The sequence below is a fragment of the Puma concolor genome, chromosome C1 (genome assembly GCF_028749965.1).
Source record: "Puma concolor isolate L17-30 chromosome C1, mPumCon1.1.hap2, whole genome shotgun sequence".
NCBI classification, from domain to species: Eukaryota; Metazoa; Chordata; class Mammalia; order Carnivora; family Felidae; genus Puma; species Puma concolor.
Window position 1 is genome coordinate 211,623,453 of NC_141674.1, and position 13,179 is coordinate 211,636,631.

Sequence of the window (13,179 nt, forward strand, 5' to 3'; positions counted from 1 at the left end):
TTTAAATCACAGGAAAGCCAGGCTTTCCCCCCCACCCCCGAATAAGGCATACATGTACGTGAAAAAGGCACTTCTTAGATTGCTAGGTTTTAGTGTCTTTACTTTTTAAAAGAATTTTTATTGAGATGTAACTGACATATAAACGTTATATTAGTTTCATAATTTGATATGTGTATAGATTGCAAAGTGATCACCACGATAAGTTTAGTTAGCATCTGTCCTCACACAGTAACTTTTTTCCCCCCTTGTGATGATAACTCTTAAGATCTACTCACAATAACCTTCAAATAGACCAGATAGTATTATGTACTATACTCATCATGCTGTACAGTATATTCCCGGGACTTATTTATTTTATAACTAGAAGTTAGCACCTCTTTTTTTGAATCATGTCATGAAAGCAGCTTGACAAATCTCAAGATTGGGGCGCCTGGGTGCCTCAGTTGGTTAAGCGTCTGCCTTTGGCTCAGGTCGTGATCTCAAGGTTCGTGAATTTGAGCCCCGCATCAGGCTCTGTCCTGACAGTGCAGAGCCCGCTTGGGATCCTTATTCTCCTCTCTCTCTTTCTCAGCCTCTACCCTGCTTGCACTCTCTCTCTCATAATAAATAAACTTAAAAAGCAGTTTAAAAAAAATTTTTAAAGGAAAAGAAAAACCTTAAGATAAATTCTGAGCTCCAAAGTTTTTGGAGTATTAAAGAAACAATGCAGTTTAAGCAGGAGGGGATTTGCCATAATTCATGCTCTGAAAGTTAGCTGGTTTCAGGAAGAGAGCTCAACACAGGAGCCCCTTACATATTGCACACGTATCGTGCAGAGAGAAAGCAAAGCTATGGGAGAAATATATGGCCCCTTCCCTCAGGAGAGGTCTTGCCTCCTTGTAGACTGGTCATCCCTGAACTGTGCTTTTTGAGCGTTACTCCCTATAGAATCGATGGGAACATGTTGCAACAGAATCACTGATCTGACTCAAAAACTGTCCAAAGTTTCTAAAGCAAGTTTCTCTTTTCTTGTAAGATGGCGGGAGTATTTTTAATCCAAAGAATTGTTTGATCTACTACGCCAGCACAAATGAGCGGGTGGGCCGCCAGCTGCTGCTATCAGAATATAAGGGAGACAGAGGTCCATAAATGTTCAAGTGACCCGCCTACAGTAGCCAAGAGGGCTCTTGTGCCTTGCGGGGACAGAGAACGTAGTGTAGTCACCCAGAGCCCCGTCCTGGGTGGACTTGAGTAACAGGCTACACCTCTCTGAGCTTTGATCTTCTGCCTTGCAAAGTCGGCACGCTGAGATAGTAAGAGAGTAGTCATGAGGAGTCAGGGACCTAAAGCGTTTGGGGAACACAGATGGTGTGCGGCACGTAAGAAGCACACAAGAAATGCAGCCATGCACAATAGATGCATACAGAACACTATGCCCATGTGACTTCAATAGGTGCTATCCCAAAAAGAGTCTTGTAGTCCAATGTCTGGATATACCACTTTAGATAAGTTTAAACCAGGTTTCCCCCGCCTCACTACACTACTTCTCAGAGCCTTTAAAATGTTTATATGTTGGGGCACCTGGCTCATGATTTTGGCTCAGGTCATGATTTCACGGTTTGTGGGTTCAAGCCCTGCGTTGGGCTCTGTGCTGACAGCTCACAGCCTGAAGCCTGCTTAGGATTCCCTCTCTCTCTCTCTCTGCCCCTCCCCTGCTTCACTCTGTGTCTTGCTCTCTCTCAAAAATAAATAAACATTAAAAAAAAAAATGCTGATATGCAACCTGAGTTTCAAGATGGCGACCTAGCATGTACCATTTGGCACAGGACCCTTTTTGCATAAGGCAGTTCACAAGATTAGTGTGGTATGAAACACTGGGTAAATCACAGCTTGCACTTCAAAGCTTGATGCCTAGTGTAATAAAACTGGGATGGCTTATCAGAATGTACATAACTTTCACTGTAAAACAGAAACATTGACAATTATCAGAACATGCTAAGAATCTGGGACTACTTAACTTTAAGTATTCACAATGGCTCAGATTTCAACATGCTGCCCATGTTGACTTTTTTCCTAACATTTTACTGTGGTAAGGACACTTAATATGAGATCTGCTCTCCCAACCAATTTTTTAAAATATGTTTTAATGTTTGTTTTTGAGAGGGGGGGGGGGGGACACAGAATCTGACTGACCGAAGTTGGGCGCTTAACCGACTGAGCCACCCAGGTGCCCCCGCTCCCAACCAACGTTTCAGTGAATATGACATTATTGTTGACTCTAGGTAGACACCCTACAGCAGATCTCTAGAGCTAACCCATCTTGCATCACCAAAACTTTATGCCCGTTGATGAGTAACTCCCCATTTCTTCCTCCCACTGCCCATACTGATTTTTACATCACTTACCCGAGACCCTTTTTCAGGAAAGCACTGGCAAACTGAGCAATCTCTTCCTCCGCAAGGCCCAATAAACTTCTTTGCACTCTGGAAAGTGAAGCATCTGGTTTAGTAAACTGGTATTCCTTGCTTAGCTGGGTACATGATATTTAACTTACAACAAGCATCTCGGTTTACCTAACTCATGGGAATTCCACAGTATACCTTTACCTTGGAAACCTCGAAAAGAAAACTCTCATGTTGATACATAAAAAGACAAAGAACTTCCATTGTGGCTCGATAAGAGTGCTGACGATTGTGTGAGAAAAATAAAAGTTTATGTGAGCTGGCATTGAAAAAAGCTCCCTTCTGAGGCCACTTTTTTTTTTTTAGCAAGAATCTTCTGTGACGTCCTTCTCCTGGCAAGACCTCATTTACTAAGTTGTGAACGATCTTAGAGTGTAAACTATATGATTAGGAAAACTGTAAGGACACAATGGTGTCTCACTTCAATTATAAACTTGGCTGCTTTTCAGGACGCTCTTGCTTCCCCTCCAGCACCATCAAGTCCTTCCTGGTCACTGCTCCCGTCACAGCCTTGGATTTTCACACGAAAACTGTTTCCTGCAAACTGCTAAAACTCCAAGATGGTTCCTCTAATGTGTCTCTCAACCAGAAAGCTCCTGAACTTGAATAAGGTGAGCCCTTCCCCACTTCTCGCTAACCTCTCTCCAACATTCTCTTTAGAGAGTTTCTCCACACTCACATGTTTTCTTAACTTTCATGCTTCTTCCAAACACACACACACACACACACCACACACACCACACACATACCACACACACACACACACACATGCACACACACGCGCGCTCTTTAGGAAGAATCAGGCCCTTGTTCTCACAAATCCTCATTGTCTGTATCCAGAGTCATCTGTCACTTCAATACAAAAGCATAATCCCAGAATAACTGTTTCCATAAGTAGATCCCTTAACAACAAAACAGCCACCATGATGCACCTGCAGTGACAATGACAATGAACACTGACCATTCCTTCAGAGCCTGGGGCGGTGGGTTGGGAAGAACTAGTGGCAAAAACAGCTCTAGATGCTATGAGCTGAGAGTGTGGACAGGAATATCAGAAAGGCACCAGGGATATACTTCGCCTAGTTCATGATCTCGCCTGGTCCAGCCCTCACTGTAACACTTATATATTACCCACACATTTCTATGACTGATAGATCTTTTACATTCAAGGCTATAAACGTGAGTCTTTACACCAAAGCATAATGGGGAAACATACAACATTTGAACCAATACTCACAGTTCAGTTGGAAAACAAATATGTATACCTACACACCAATGTACATAAGTATGTATGGAAGGACATACAAGTAGGTGTACATATGAATACACACATGTGTAATCATACACATATATATGAGTATGTGTATGGGAGGAAAAAGGATCTACCGAATGTATTTATTTTTCAGTCACACAACTTAGACCTCTTTTTTCTAGAAAAAAAAAAAATATGCTCAGACACATCCCAAAAGAAAAATCTTTAAATTAAGCATTAATAAAAAAAGACATTTTTATAAACAAAATTCTTTAGAGTCATTGAAAGTATATAAGAATGTGAACCTTTACAAGAGTTAAGTTAAAAAAAACTGTATTTGAAGTTTCCAAAATAGATGCCTCTTGAGTTTTGAGTCACATTGTTATCTATGAATGCAGAACCATCAAGTTCAGAACTCTGATAAAGTGACGAGAAAAAAAAAAAAAAAAGGTTAAATGCCCAGGTCCAGGACACCATGAAAACACTTTAAAGCAACTGGTCTGAATCCTTGGGTTCATTTAAGGTTGGGACTCATTACTATGTGTTCAGTGAAATATCAAAACAACCAGAGAAAGAAGGTCAGTTGATTAGCTGGCTTGATAATAAAGACAAGTTTGTTCTTTTATTGTTTTTTTTTTCTTAATTGTGCCAACCATCACAGAGATGTTTGTAGCATCTGAAAATTACATTTCAGGAAAGAATTGGTGTAAAATAAATTAACAGATTCTAATTAAAAAAAAAAAAAACCAGAAATAGTCACATGTAAAGCTTTGGTACTGATAAAAGAAAAAAGCAAGAGGTAATTTTAGGCTCTAAGAAGTTTTTGTACGTTAGATATAGCCCAATAAATACCACTTTAGGGGAGGCATTCATAGAGGGAAAATATGTGCCACAAAAACAGACTGTATGAACCCATTTGAAAAAGATAAATACTATGGCTCACACCAAGGCAACATTCAAAGTAGAAACCATATTCACCGGAATACACTGATGTTCTCCAAAACTAATGTCATTCTTCAAAGAGGAAAAAAAAGAAAAGTTCCTGTTTTAGCCCAGATATTTTTTAAACAAACGTATGTTGAATAAAATGTTTATGAGGTACGTTATTAATTTCTAGATTAATAACTGGTCCTACATGCATACCTCTATTTTCTTTTTTGAAAAACAACATTTGCATATGATAAAAAATTCAAACAGGGCAAAAGAGTATAATGGGGAAAGAAATTTTCTTTTCCAGCCCAGGCCCTCCCATTCCCTCACCTAGAGGCAATCACTCTCCTCAATCTGTTTCTGGGTAGTTATGAGCACTTTCACACCAGGAACACATATGCACACACTCACATACACACACGCGCACGCACACCCACCCACACACACACTTTTTGGTGATTTGAATCTTGTTTTATTTTTACCCAAATGGTATATTTCTCTGTACCTTGCTGCCTTCACTTAGATGCCTTCAAAGTCATTCCAAGTTAATAGAATCGCTCTTCCTCACATGAAGTACTTGTTTAATCTGTCCTTCTTGATGGGCCGTTAGCTACCTCCCTTCGTTACTAAACACTACAATATTTTTGTGTGTTTTCTTTATGTGCAAGTCAGTATAAACATATATAATAAATTCCCAAAAGGAAACTTCCTGGGTCAACAGGATTACACATTTGAAATTCTGAAGGATAATGCCAAATTGCCTCCCATAACTTTTGCATCAATTTATATCACTATCTTTAAAAGACAACTATAGTATCGCAACTTTGGTGTGAAATCTCTAATATCTCTGCATAGCACAACCTGATAGGAGGGTCCAGGCTAGATGAGTCTTTGTTTCAAGAATTTTTTTTCCCACGTATGGAACATAAGAAAGAAAGGAAGTGAAATTTAAGACTCTGTAGGCTCTTCTAATGGGGTGGTGGGGGGGGGGGGGGGGAAGAGAATATAATACAAAAATAAACTTAGAGAAATCAAGTAAAAAGAAATCCAGACACATATCTCAGTGTGTTTCCATTCTTACTTCAGATGATGCTCTCAAATGCATGGGACTAAGTGGTACACGGCATATCATCCTACTTGGGGAGACCTTCTGATTCCTCTCTGGTCCTGACCAGTAGGAAAAGGAGAACAGAAAGCAACTTTCTATTTTGATTTGCCTTGAAAAGACCCATGTTAACTGAAATAACAGAAACTGGACTGGGTAAATCCAAGCCAGAGAGGATGGCAGATGGGGACGTGCTCACTAGGGTGACTTAACCCGTTCAGTTATCTCAAGATCTGAGTTACTGGCAGTCCATAGTGTGATTTCCCAGAAATGTCTGGGGTTGGGTTTAATAACTCAGATTCCTCAGTGGGAAGCAGAAGACAGAGATCTTATTACAGAATATTCTAGGTTTATCCTTCTCCAGAGTTAAAATGTTCACATGTAATCTTGTATGTCTTGATTTAATCTTGAAGTAGGCCAGCCGCTTCCAGCCCCCCTTCAAAAAAAGATTTTAACACAGGGTAATGTTATAAAATGAAGAAATCCCCAATACCTGGGCAATTTGGTAAGCAGTTTTGAGTGTGGAAAAGAAACCTTAGAGCTCACCTAGTCCAGCCTTTCATTTTACAGATGAGAAAACTGAGTCCCACAGACAAAAAGGCTTATAACAAGAATAATGCATGCAATCAGAGCTAATTAATGTACTTACCGCATATATGTGTTGTACAGAAAACAGGATAAGTATAAGCAACCTACGAAACAGCAAAAATGCAGATAAACATAAACTGTTCATTTTCATGCAAAACAAACTAAAAAGAGAAAGAACAAAAGAAGAAATTCCAGGCTTTTTTTTTTTTCTAATAGGCCACTGTCATCAGTGACAAGATAAATGTTACTCTCTCTCTGCTTGTCATCATTATCTTCCCTCTTGCTATTCAGTCAAGAAGTACTCACACCCCTTTAGTGGGGTCCTCACTGGGCTGGGTACCCTGGGGACACTCTGAAGGTGAGACTGGATGGGTAGATGAGGGAATGGAGACGACTCTCTGAATGAAACGTAGATGAGTGAGGGAAGGAGGCAGCTCAGTGTATCCTGGATGCCATTAAGTGAAACCAACTGGAAGGAGGGAGGAGGGAAGAAAATCTAATGGACTGGGGAGATGATTTGGAAAGGAAGGAAAATAATATGAATCAGCTAGGGAAGAGTTAAGTGGTTCAGGGTCTTGTAAGCGAGGTAGAAATCCACTGGGGATAACATCATAACTATAAACAAATTTTAACAGAGAAGAGATACAACCATAAAAGACCATTGTTATGGACCAAATGTTTGTAGCATCTCTCTGCCCCCCACTGCCCACAAATTTATGAGTTGAAATCTTCACCCTTTAGAATGATACTAGAAGGTAATGCCTTTGGGAGGTGATTAGGTCACAAGAGTGGAGTCCTTATGAATGGGATTAGTGCCCTTTATACAGGGACCCCAGAGAGCTCTCTCTCCCCCTCTTTCCACCATGTGAGGACAAACCAAGATGTTGGCAGTCTGCAACCTGGAAGACACTCTCACCAGAACCCACTGCACTGGCACCCTGATCTCAGACTGCCAGCCTCCAGAACTGGGAGAAATAAATTTCTGTTCTTCGTAAACGCCCTGGTATGGTATTATTCCAGGAGCCCAGTCTGACTGTGACAACCACTAAACATTCACATACATCTGCCTTGGGCTTATATTGGTCAAAGAGCTTTCATATTCATCATGTCATTTAATTCTTAAACAGCTCTGATGGATTTGGGGACTCAGGTCACATCATTCCCAGGGATGAGAGGAGAGCTGCGGTCCAGCCAGACTCAGGCTGTGATTTCCCGCCAGCTCTGTCCTTTTTTCTAAGTAGAGTCTTTCTTCTGTCTGAAACCCACGTCCTAAGTGAGCCTTCTTTTTCCACACTGTCCCCCTCTCATGCTGAAATGCTGAGAAACATTATAGAAAGCTGCAGAGTCGTGCCTCTGGACGAGACCCAGACTAGGAGATTGGGGACTGCGGCAGGCTGAGCCCATGCTTACTGGCTACCCCACTGAGGTCTTCCTTCTCCCCAACCCTGCTGTTGGAGTTCATGACAATGCCAACAAAGGTAAGGTTGGCATTTCAGTGAAGTATCTAAGTAATTAAGAGAATAAAAAGTTGAAAGATGTGTTAAACATGGGATAAAATGTTTTAAGTCAAGTATTCATAACTACCGTTTGCTAATTGGGCCCTTATCACTTTGGATATTTGTAAATAAGTACATGTTACATCCCATACTGGTTTTGGCCATCCCCATATATATAGTCTCATTAAAACTGTAGTTAGGGATGGGGATGCCTGGGTGGCTCAGTCGGTTGAGCATCCGACTTCAGCTCAGGTCATGATCTCACAGTTCATGGGTTTGAGGCCCACATCAAGCTCTGTGCTGACAGCTCAGAGCCTGGAGACTGCTTTGGATTCTCTGTCTCCCTCTCTCTCTCTGCCCCTCCCCAACTCCTGCTCACACTCTGTCTCTGTCAAAAATAAAGAAACTTAAAAAAAAAAAAAAAAGACTGTAGTCGGGGCATGTTTTTTTCACATTTTGCACAAAAGCAAACTGACCCAGAAATGTTGGGCAATGTCCTCAAAAGCTTGCTGGAAGGGGGCAAGGACGGATGCTGTTCGGGTCAGTGCTCAATCTCTCTTGTCCTTCCTTCGCCCTGTTCTCTGATAGTTCCTCCTGCTGCTGTGTGTATTGAAAAAAAGGCAATTCTTTTTTTCTTTTAAAAAACCATTAAAATTAAGACTATTTTGCAGTTTCCTCCCCATCCACTCCAAATAAGTTAGATTCTCCTGTAGTCCTGAAACAAATCCATTCTTCCTACCACTCTCTCATGCATACATATTCATCGGCCTCAAAACTTTTCTTATTTTTCACTATTTAAGACGTTGCTGTCTTAACTCCCAATGTCTTTTTTGGTCCCTTCTGACAATAGCATGTTAGTTTCCTACCAGCCCCATAACACATTACCAAAAACTTGGTGGCTTAAAACCAACAGGAATTTGTTATGTCATGATTCTCCAACATGGGTCTCACTGTTGAAAATCAAAGTGGGGGCAGGGCTGTGTTCCTTCTGGAGGCTCTGGGGGAGATTCAGTGTCCTTGTATTTTCCAGATTCTGGAGGCTGCCTGCATTCCTTGGCCCCTGGTCTCCTTTCCGTCTTCAGAGCCAGCAATGGCTGGTCACGTCAGTCTCATCCCTGTGACCTGTTTCCATTGTCACATCTCCTTTGCCCCTCACCCTCCTGCTTCCCTCTTTCACTTCTAAGGACCCTTGTGATTACACCGGACCCACCCAGATAATCCAGAATAAGCTCCCTAAAGTCAGCTGATTAGCAAGTTTAATGTTATCTACAAACATAAATCCCCATCACCTGTAACAGACCATATTATCAGGATCCAGGGATTAGGATGTGGATACCTAAAACCTAGTAAGAGGACAAGAATCTGCAGCCTTTAGATGAATGTCTTTCCCATTGGCGATGATGTGGGTGTAATTCAGGGAGAGTAGAGAGAACTGGTGTTTAATAAAAATGAATCACAAAATAGCAGACATAATAGATAGGTTTCTGGAACACTTTGGCCTCTTGACACATGAAACGTTCAGACAATTCATAACTGTAAAACCAAATTTAGGAGAAATTATTAAATATAAGCAAGTTATCACACGGAGGACACTCACCAGGGATCTGTGGCCAATGGCTTGATCCACCTGAATGAGCACTTTATTGACGCCATGTGCCTGGATTACTTCACAGTCAAGTCTTGGTACTTAAAAAAAATTCTGTCAGGTTTCTCTTCTCTTCCAGAAGACTCTCACTTGTAAGTGGGGTGCTATGTCCTAGGTTTAAAGTTTGTATATGTTAAATATAGATACATCTCTTAAAACACAATATTCTTTATAATGTTGAAAATAATTACTTTCATTATTCACAGCAATGGAAATATTTTCTAAGGGGGGAGTTCAACTTTTTTTGACAAAACAATCTTAGTGGTAATAAAACTGAATAAATACCAATTTTATTCTTAGAAATAAAAACACTCTCCAGTTATTTGTGTCATAAATATATTTTTGAGAAATGAAATATAGATGTATATAATGCTTGTATAAAAATTATTGCTTCATTTTGTTAAGTGGCATTTTCTCCTACTTAACATTTGCCCTTGAAAATCCAAGTTAAAATTCACTTAAGTGCATTTTTTTACTTTTTGGAACTAGGAAGGGGAGCCTTTAGTATAGAAACATATACTTTTCACGCACACAGCAAACACATACGAAAATATTTTTATGTTAAATGGTTTCCACAGTTGTGGAAAACACTTTGATGGCTCCTCAAAAAGTTAAATGCAGAATTACCACAAGACCCAGCAATTCCACTCCCAGTTATAACCAAGAGAATTGACACTATATTCATGCATAAACTTGTACATAAATATTCATAATAGCCAAAAAGTGCAAACAAGCAAAACGCCCATCAACTGATGAATGGATAAGCAAAATGTGCTACTTCCACACAAGAGATTTGGCCATAAAAAGGAATGAAGGACTGATACATAGATGAACCTTGAAAACATCATGTTACGGGAAAGACACATATAGTATGATTTCATGTCTATGAAATAACCAGAATAGGCAACTCCATGGAGACAGAAAGTAGAGTAGTAATTGTCAGGGGTTGGAGGAGAGAATTGGGAAGTTTCTTCTTGAGACTATGGAATGTTCTGGAATTAGATAGTGGTGCTGGTTGCACATGACTATACTAAAAAACACTGAATTATGAACTTTAAAATAATTCAGTGACTTTATTTTGTGAATTTTATCTCAAAAAAAAGAGAAAACATATGATTCAAAAAATTCTATATCTTTGATTAAAAAAGGTATAGATATTATATAAAAAGACCTGGCCTAAAGGAATGTCTTGATATTGAAATGTCTTCAAATGGAAATTTTTTGATTTCTGGATAAAATCTGGATAAACTAATTCAATGCTGTGTTTATGGAATACTAGTTCCCCATGTAAGTGGTAGAACAACATTCCTTGATACAGTTTGAAAGTCAGGTAGAAAAAGAATCACTTTGAGGGACCGGATCATTTCCCATCCCCAAATCCATCATTCAAAACAATGTTTTTTTTAATTTTTTTTTTGTTTATTTATTTTTGAAAGTGAGAGAGACAGAGCATGAGTTGGGGAGGGACAGAGAGAGAGACACACAGAATCTGAAATAGGCTCCAGGCTCCAAGCTGTCAGCACAGAGCCCGACACAAGCCTTGAACTCACAGACCTCGAGATCATGATCTGAACTGAAATAAGATGCTTAACCAACTGAGCCACCCAGGCATCCCTCCACATTGATCATTTTTAATATGTTTTTTTAGCTGCATACTGGAAGAAAATCTCAATAAAACAAATTATTGATTTAGAAGGAATACACAAATTGGTTTGAATCATTCAAAAGGTACTCAATTGGGGCACCTGGGTGGCTCAGTCGGTCAAGCATCTGACTTTGGCTCAGGTCATGATCTCACAGTTCATGAGTGGGAGTCCCGCATCAGGCTCTGTGCTGACAGCTCCAAGTCTGGAGCCTGCTTCAGATTCTGTGTCTCCCTCTCTCTGCCCCTCCCCCGCCCATGCTCGCTCTCTCTCTCTCTCTCTCTGTCTCTCAAAAATGAATAAACATTAAAAAAAAAAAGGTACTCATTAAACAGATAAGAAATAGTCAAAAAATTAAAGAAAACCAGGGATATTTACATTTAACCACAAAATAGATACATCATGCATTAATCTCTACACATATTGTGATAAAGGGCGTACAAACAGGGATTTTATTAAAATAGAGTGTTTTTGCAGTCACTTTCAGACAAGAATGCCTGATCATGGTCCTAACACTTAGGAGTTTCTCAATACATTTTGTAACTGAATGACCAGATGGCTGGCTGGTTGGGTGGATGGACAGATGGGCCAATCCGCAGAAATCCAACTGGTCTCCCACTAGTGAAAGGACATCGCTAATTGGGAGCAGCCAATGCACCCTCATCACCATGCACTTAGTAAGCTCTGTGACAATAGGGATTTTGTCTCTTAATTCACAGTTATCCCCAGGGCCATAATCGTGCCTGGAATAGAGTTGGCGCTTAATATATATTCATTGGATGAATGAATTTACAGAATATACTTTGGGCTAATCAAATGTATTTAACAGAGAATGTAAGATAAGGCCAACTTTGAATACACATGAGGTGATGGAGAAAGGAAGAAAGTGGGCCATGGAAAGAGGGATCGTTACAGCCTTGGGAGAAGTGGAGAGGCATGGACACTAATTACACCTTGGACCTTCTGCTAAGAGTGCTGGGCACATCAAATCACTTCCTTCACCACAATTCAGTAAGGAAAGTATTAGTTCAGTTGTGAAGGAAAACCAGCTTGGGTCAGTTTAAGTAACTGGTGCAAATTCACAGAGCTAATAAATGGTAGACCTGGGGGGTTTTGACTCCAGTACGGATCCCTTCTGCCATTTGACACCTAAGCATAGCAGTCTGCAGATGTCTGCTCTGACACTCCCCCTAAGAATGTTTTTTAAGTTACACACACCCCCTTTTCATTTTTTACGAGTTAATATCTAAACACTTTCATCTTCTCTTTAAAGGTGCTAAGAGTATAATATGGAACATTGTACATGGTGACTTATAAAACAAAACGAGTTGCAGCCCTACTCTGACATAGCCAATGGACCATCATAATCATTCTAAGGATGGTTCTTGCCACCATCAGCTTAAAATATGTGCACAACAAGTTCTTAGCCAGCTAGAAATTTTACCTCATTTTCATTCTTGAACTAATATTTCCAATTCATCCCCCATGTATATCCTAGTGCAGCGTATTTTTATACTTGAAAATTCTTATATAGATTACCTTACTACGCTTCTCTGCGACAAAAATATGTATATAAATTATTTTTTTTATTTCCTATGATCACAAATCTCTAAGTCATAAATGTTTTTGCCTCAATGTGTTTATCATTATGATGATAAGTGGTATATAATCCACCAAAACCAAATAAATTAAAATTTTGATAAACAATTATTGAACACGTTACAAATGAAATTTTACTGGAAATGTACTCGGCAATGAATGAATTGGGGATTTCGGTTTCTCTAATAGTTTATTTAGCCCAGATCAACAAATGAGATCTGGTCAAGAAATGAGGTGGGTCAAGCAACAGTACTCCTTCCATTATAATTTCTAAAAACTTTGAATTCTAATAAATCTATTCACAGAAACAAGACTTTGTGAATGGAAGGAATTTCTTCTATAAATGTCATGCAGTTCTTTGAACTTCTCCTAAATTGTATGCCAAAAGCAATATAGAATTTATCATCAAGAATCATTTTGAGTGATCTACCACCTGATAAGTCTTACTAGAAACCACCTGGCCCAGGGATATGGAACCCA

The 13,179-nt window shown here is 39.7% G+C and overlaps 1 protein-coding gene across 8 annotated transcripts in view; it reads right to left on the minus strand.

Moving 5' to 3' along the window:
* Nucleotides 1–13,179, minus strand: part of COL4A4 (collagen type IV alpha 4 chain) — a 131,543-nt gene that overhangs the window by 103,663 nt on the left and 14,701 nt on the right. For all 8 annotated transcript variants that reach the window (XM_086719786.1, XM_086719788.1, XM_086719787.1 and 5 more), the window contains 3 exons: nucleotides 9,410–9,568; nucleotides 6,378–6,420; nucleotides 2,385–2,462 (listed from right to left, as the gene is read on the minus strand). In XM_086719786.1, coding sequence (XP_086575912.1) covers nucleotides 2,385–2,462; nucleotides 6,378–6,420; nucleotides 9,410–9,465 — 177 coding nt within the window. In that variant the 5' untranslated portion in view covers nucleotides 9,466–9,568. The remainder of the gene's footprint in view (nucleotides 1–2,384; nucleotides 2,463–6,377; nucleotides 6,421–9,409; nucleotides 9,569–13,179) is intronic.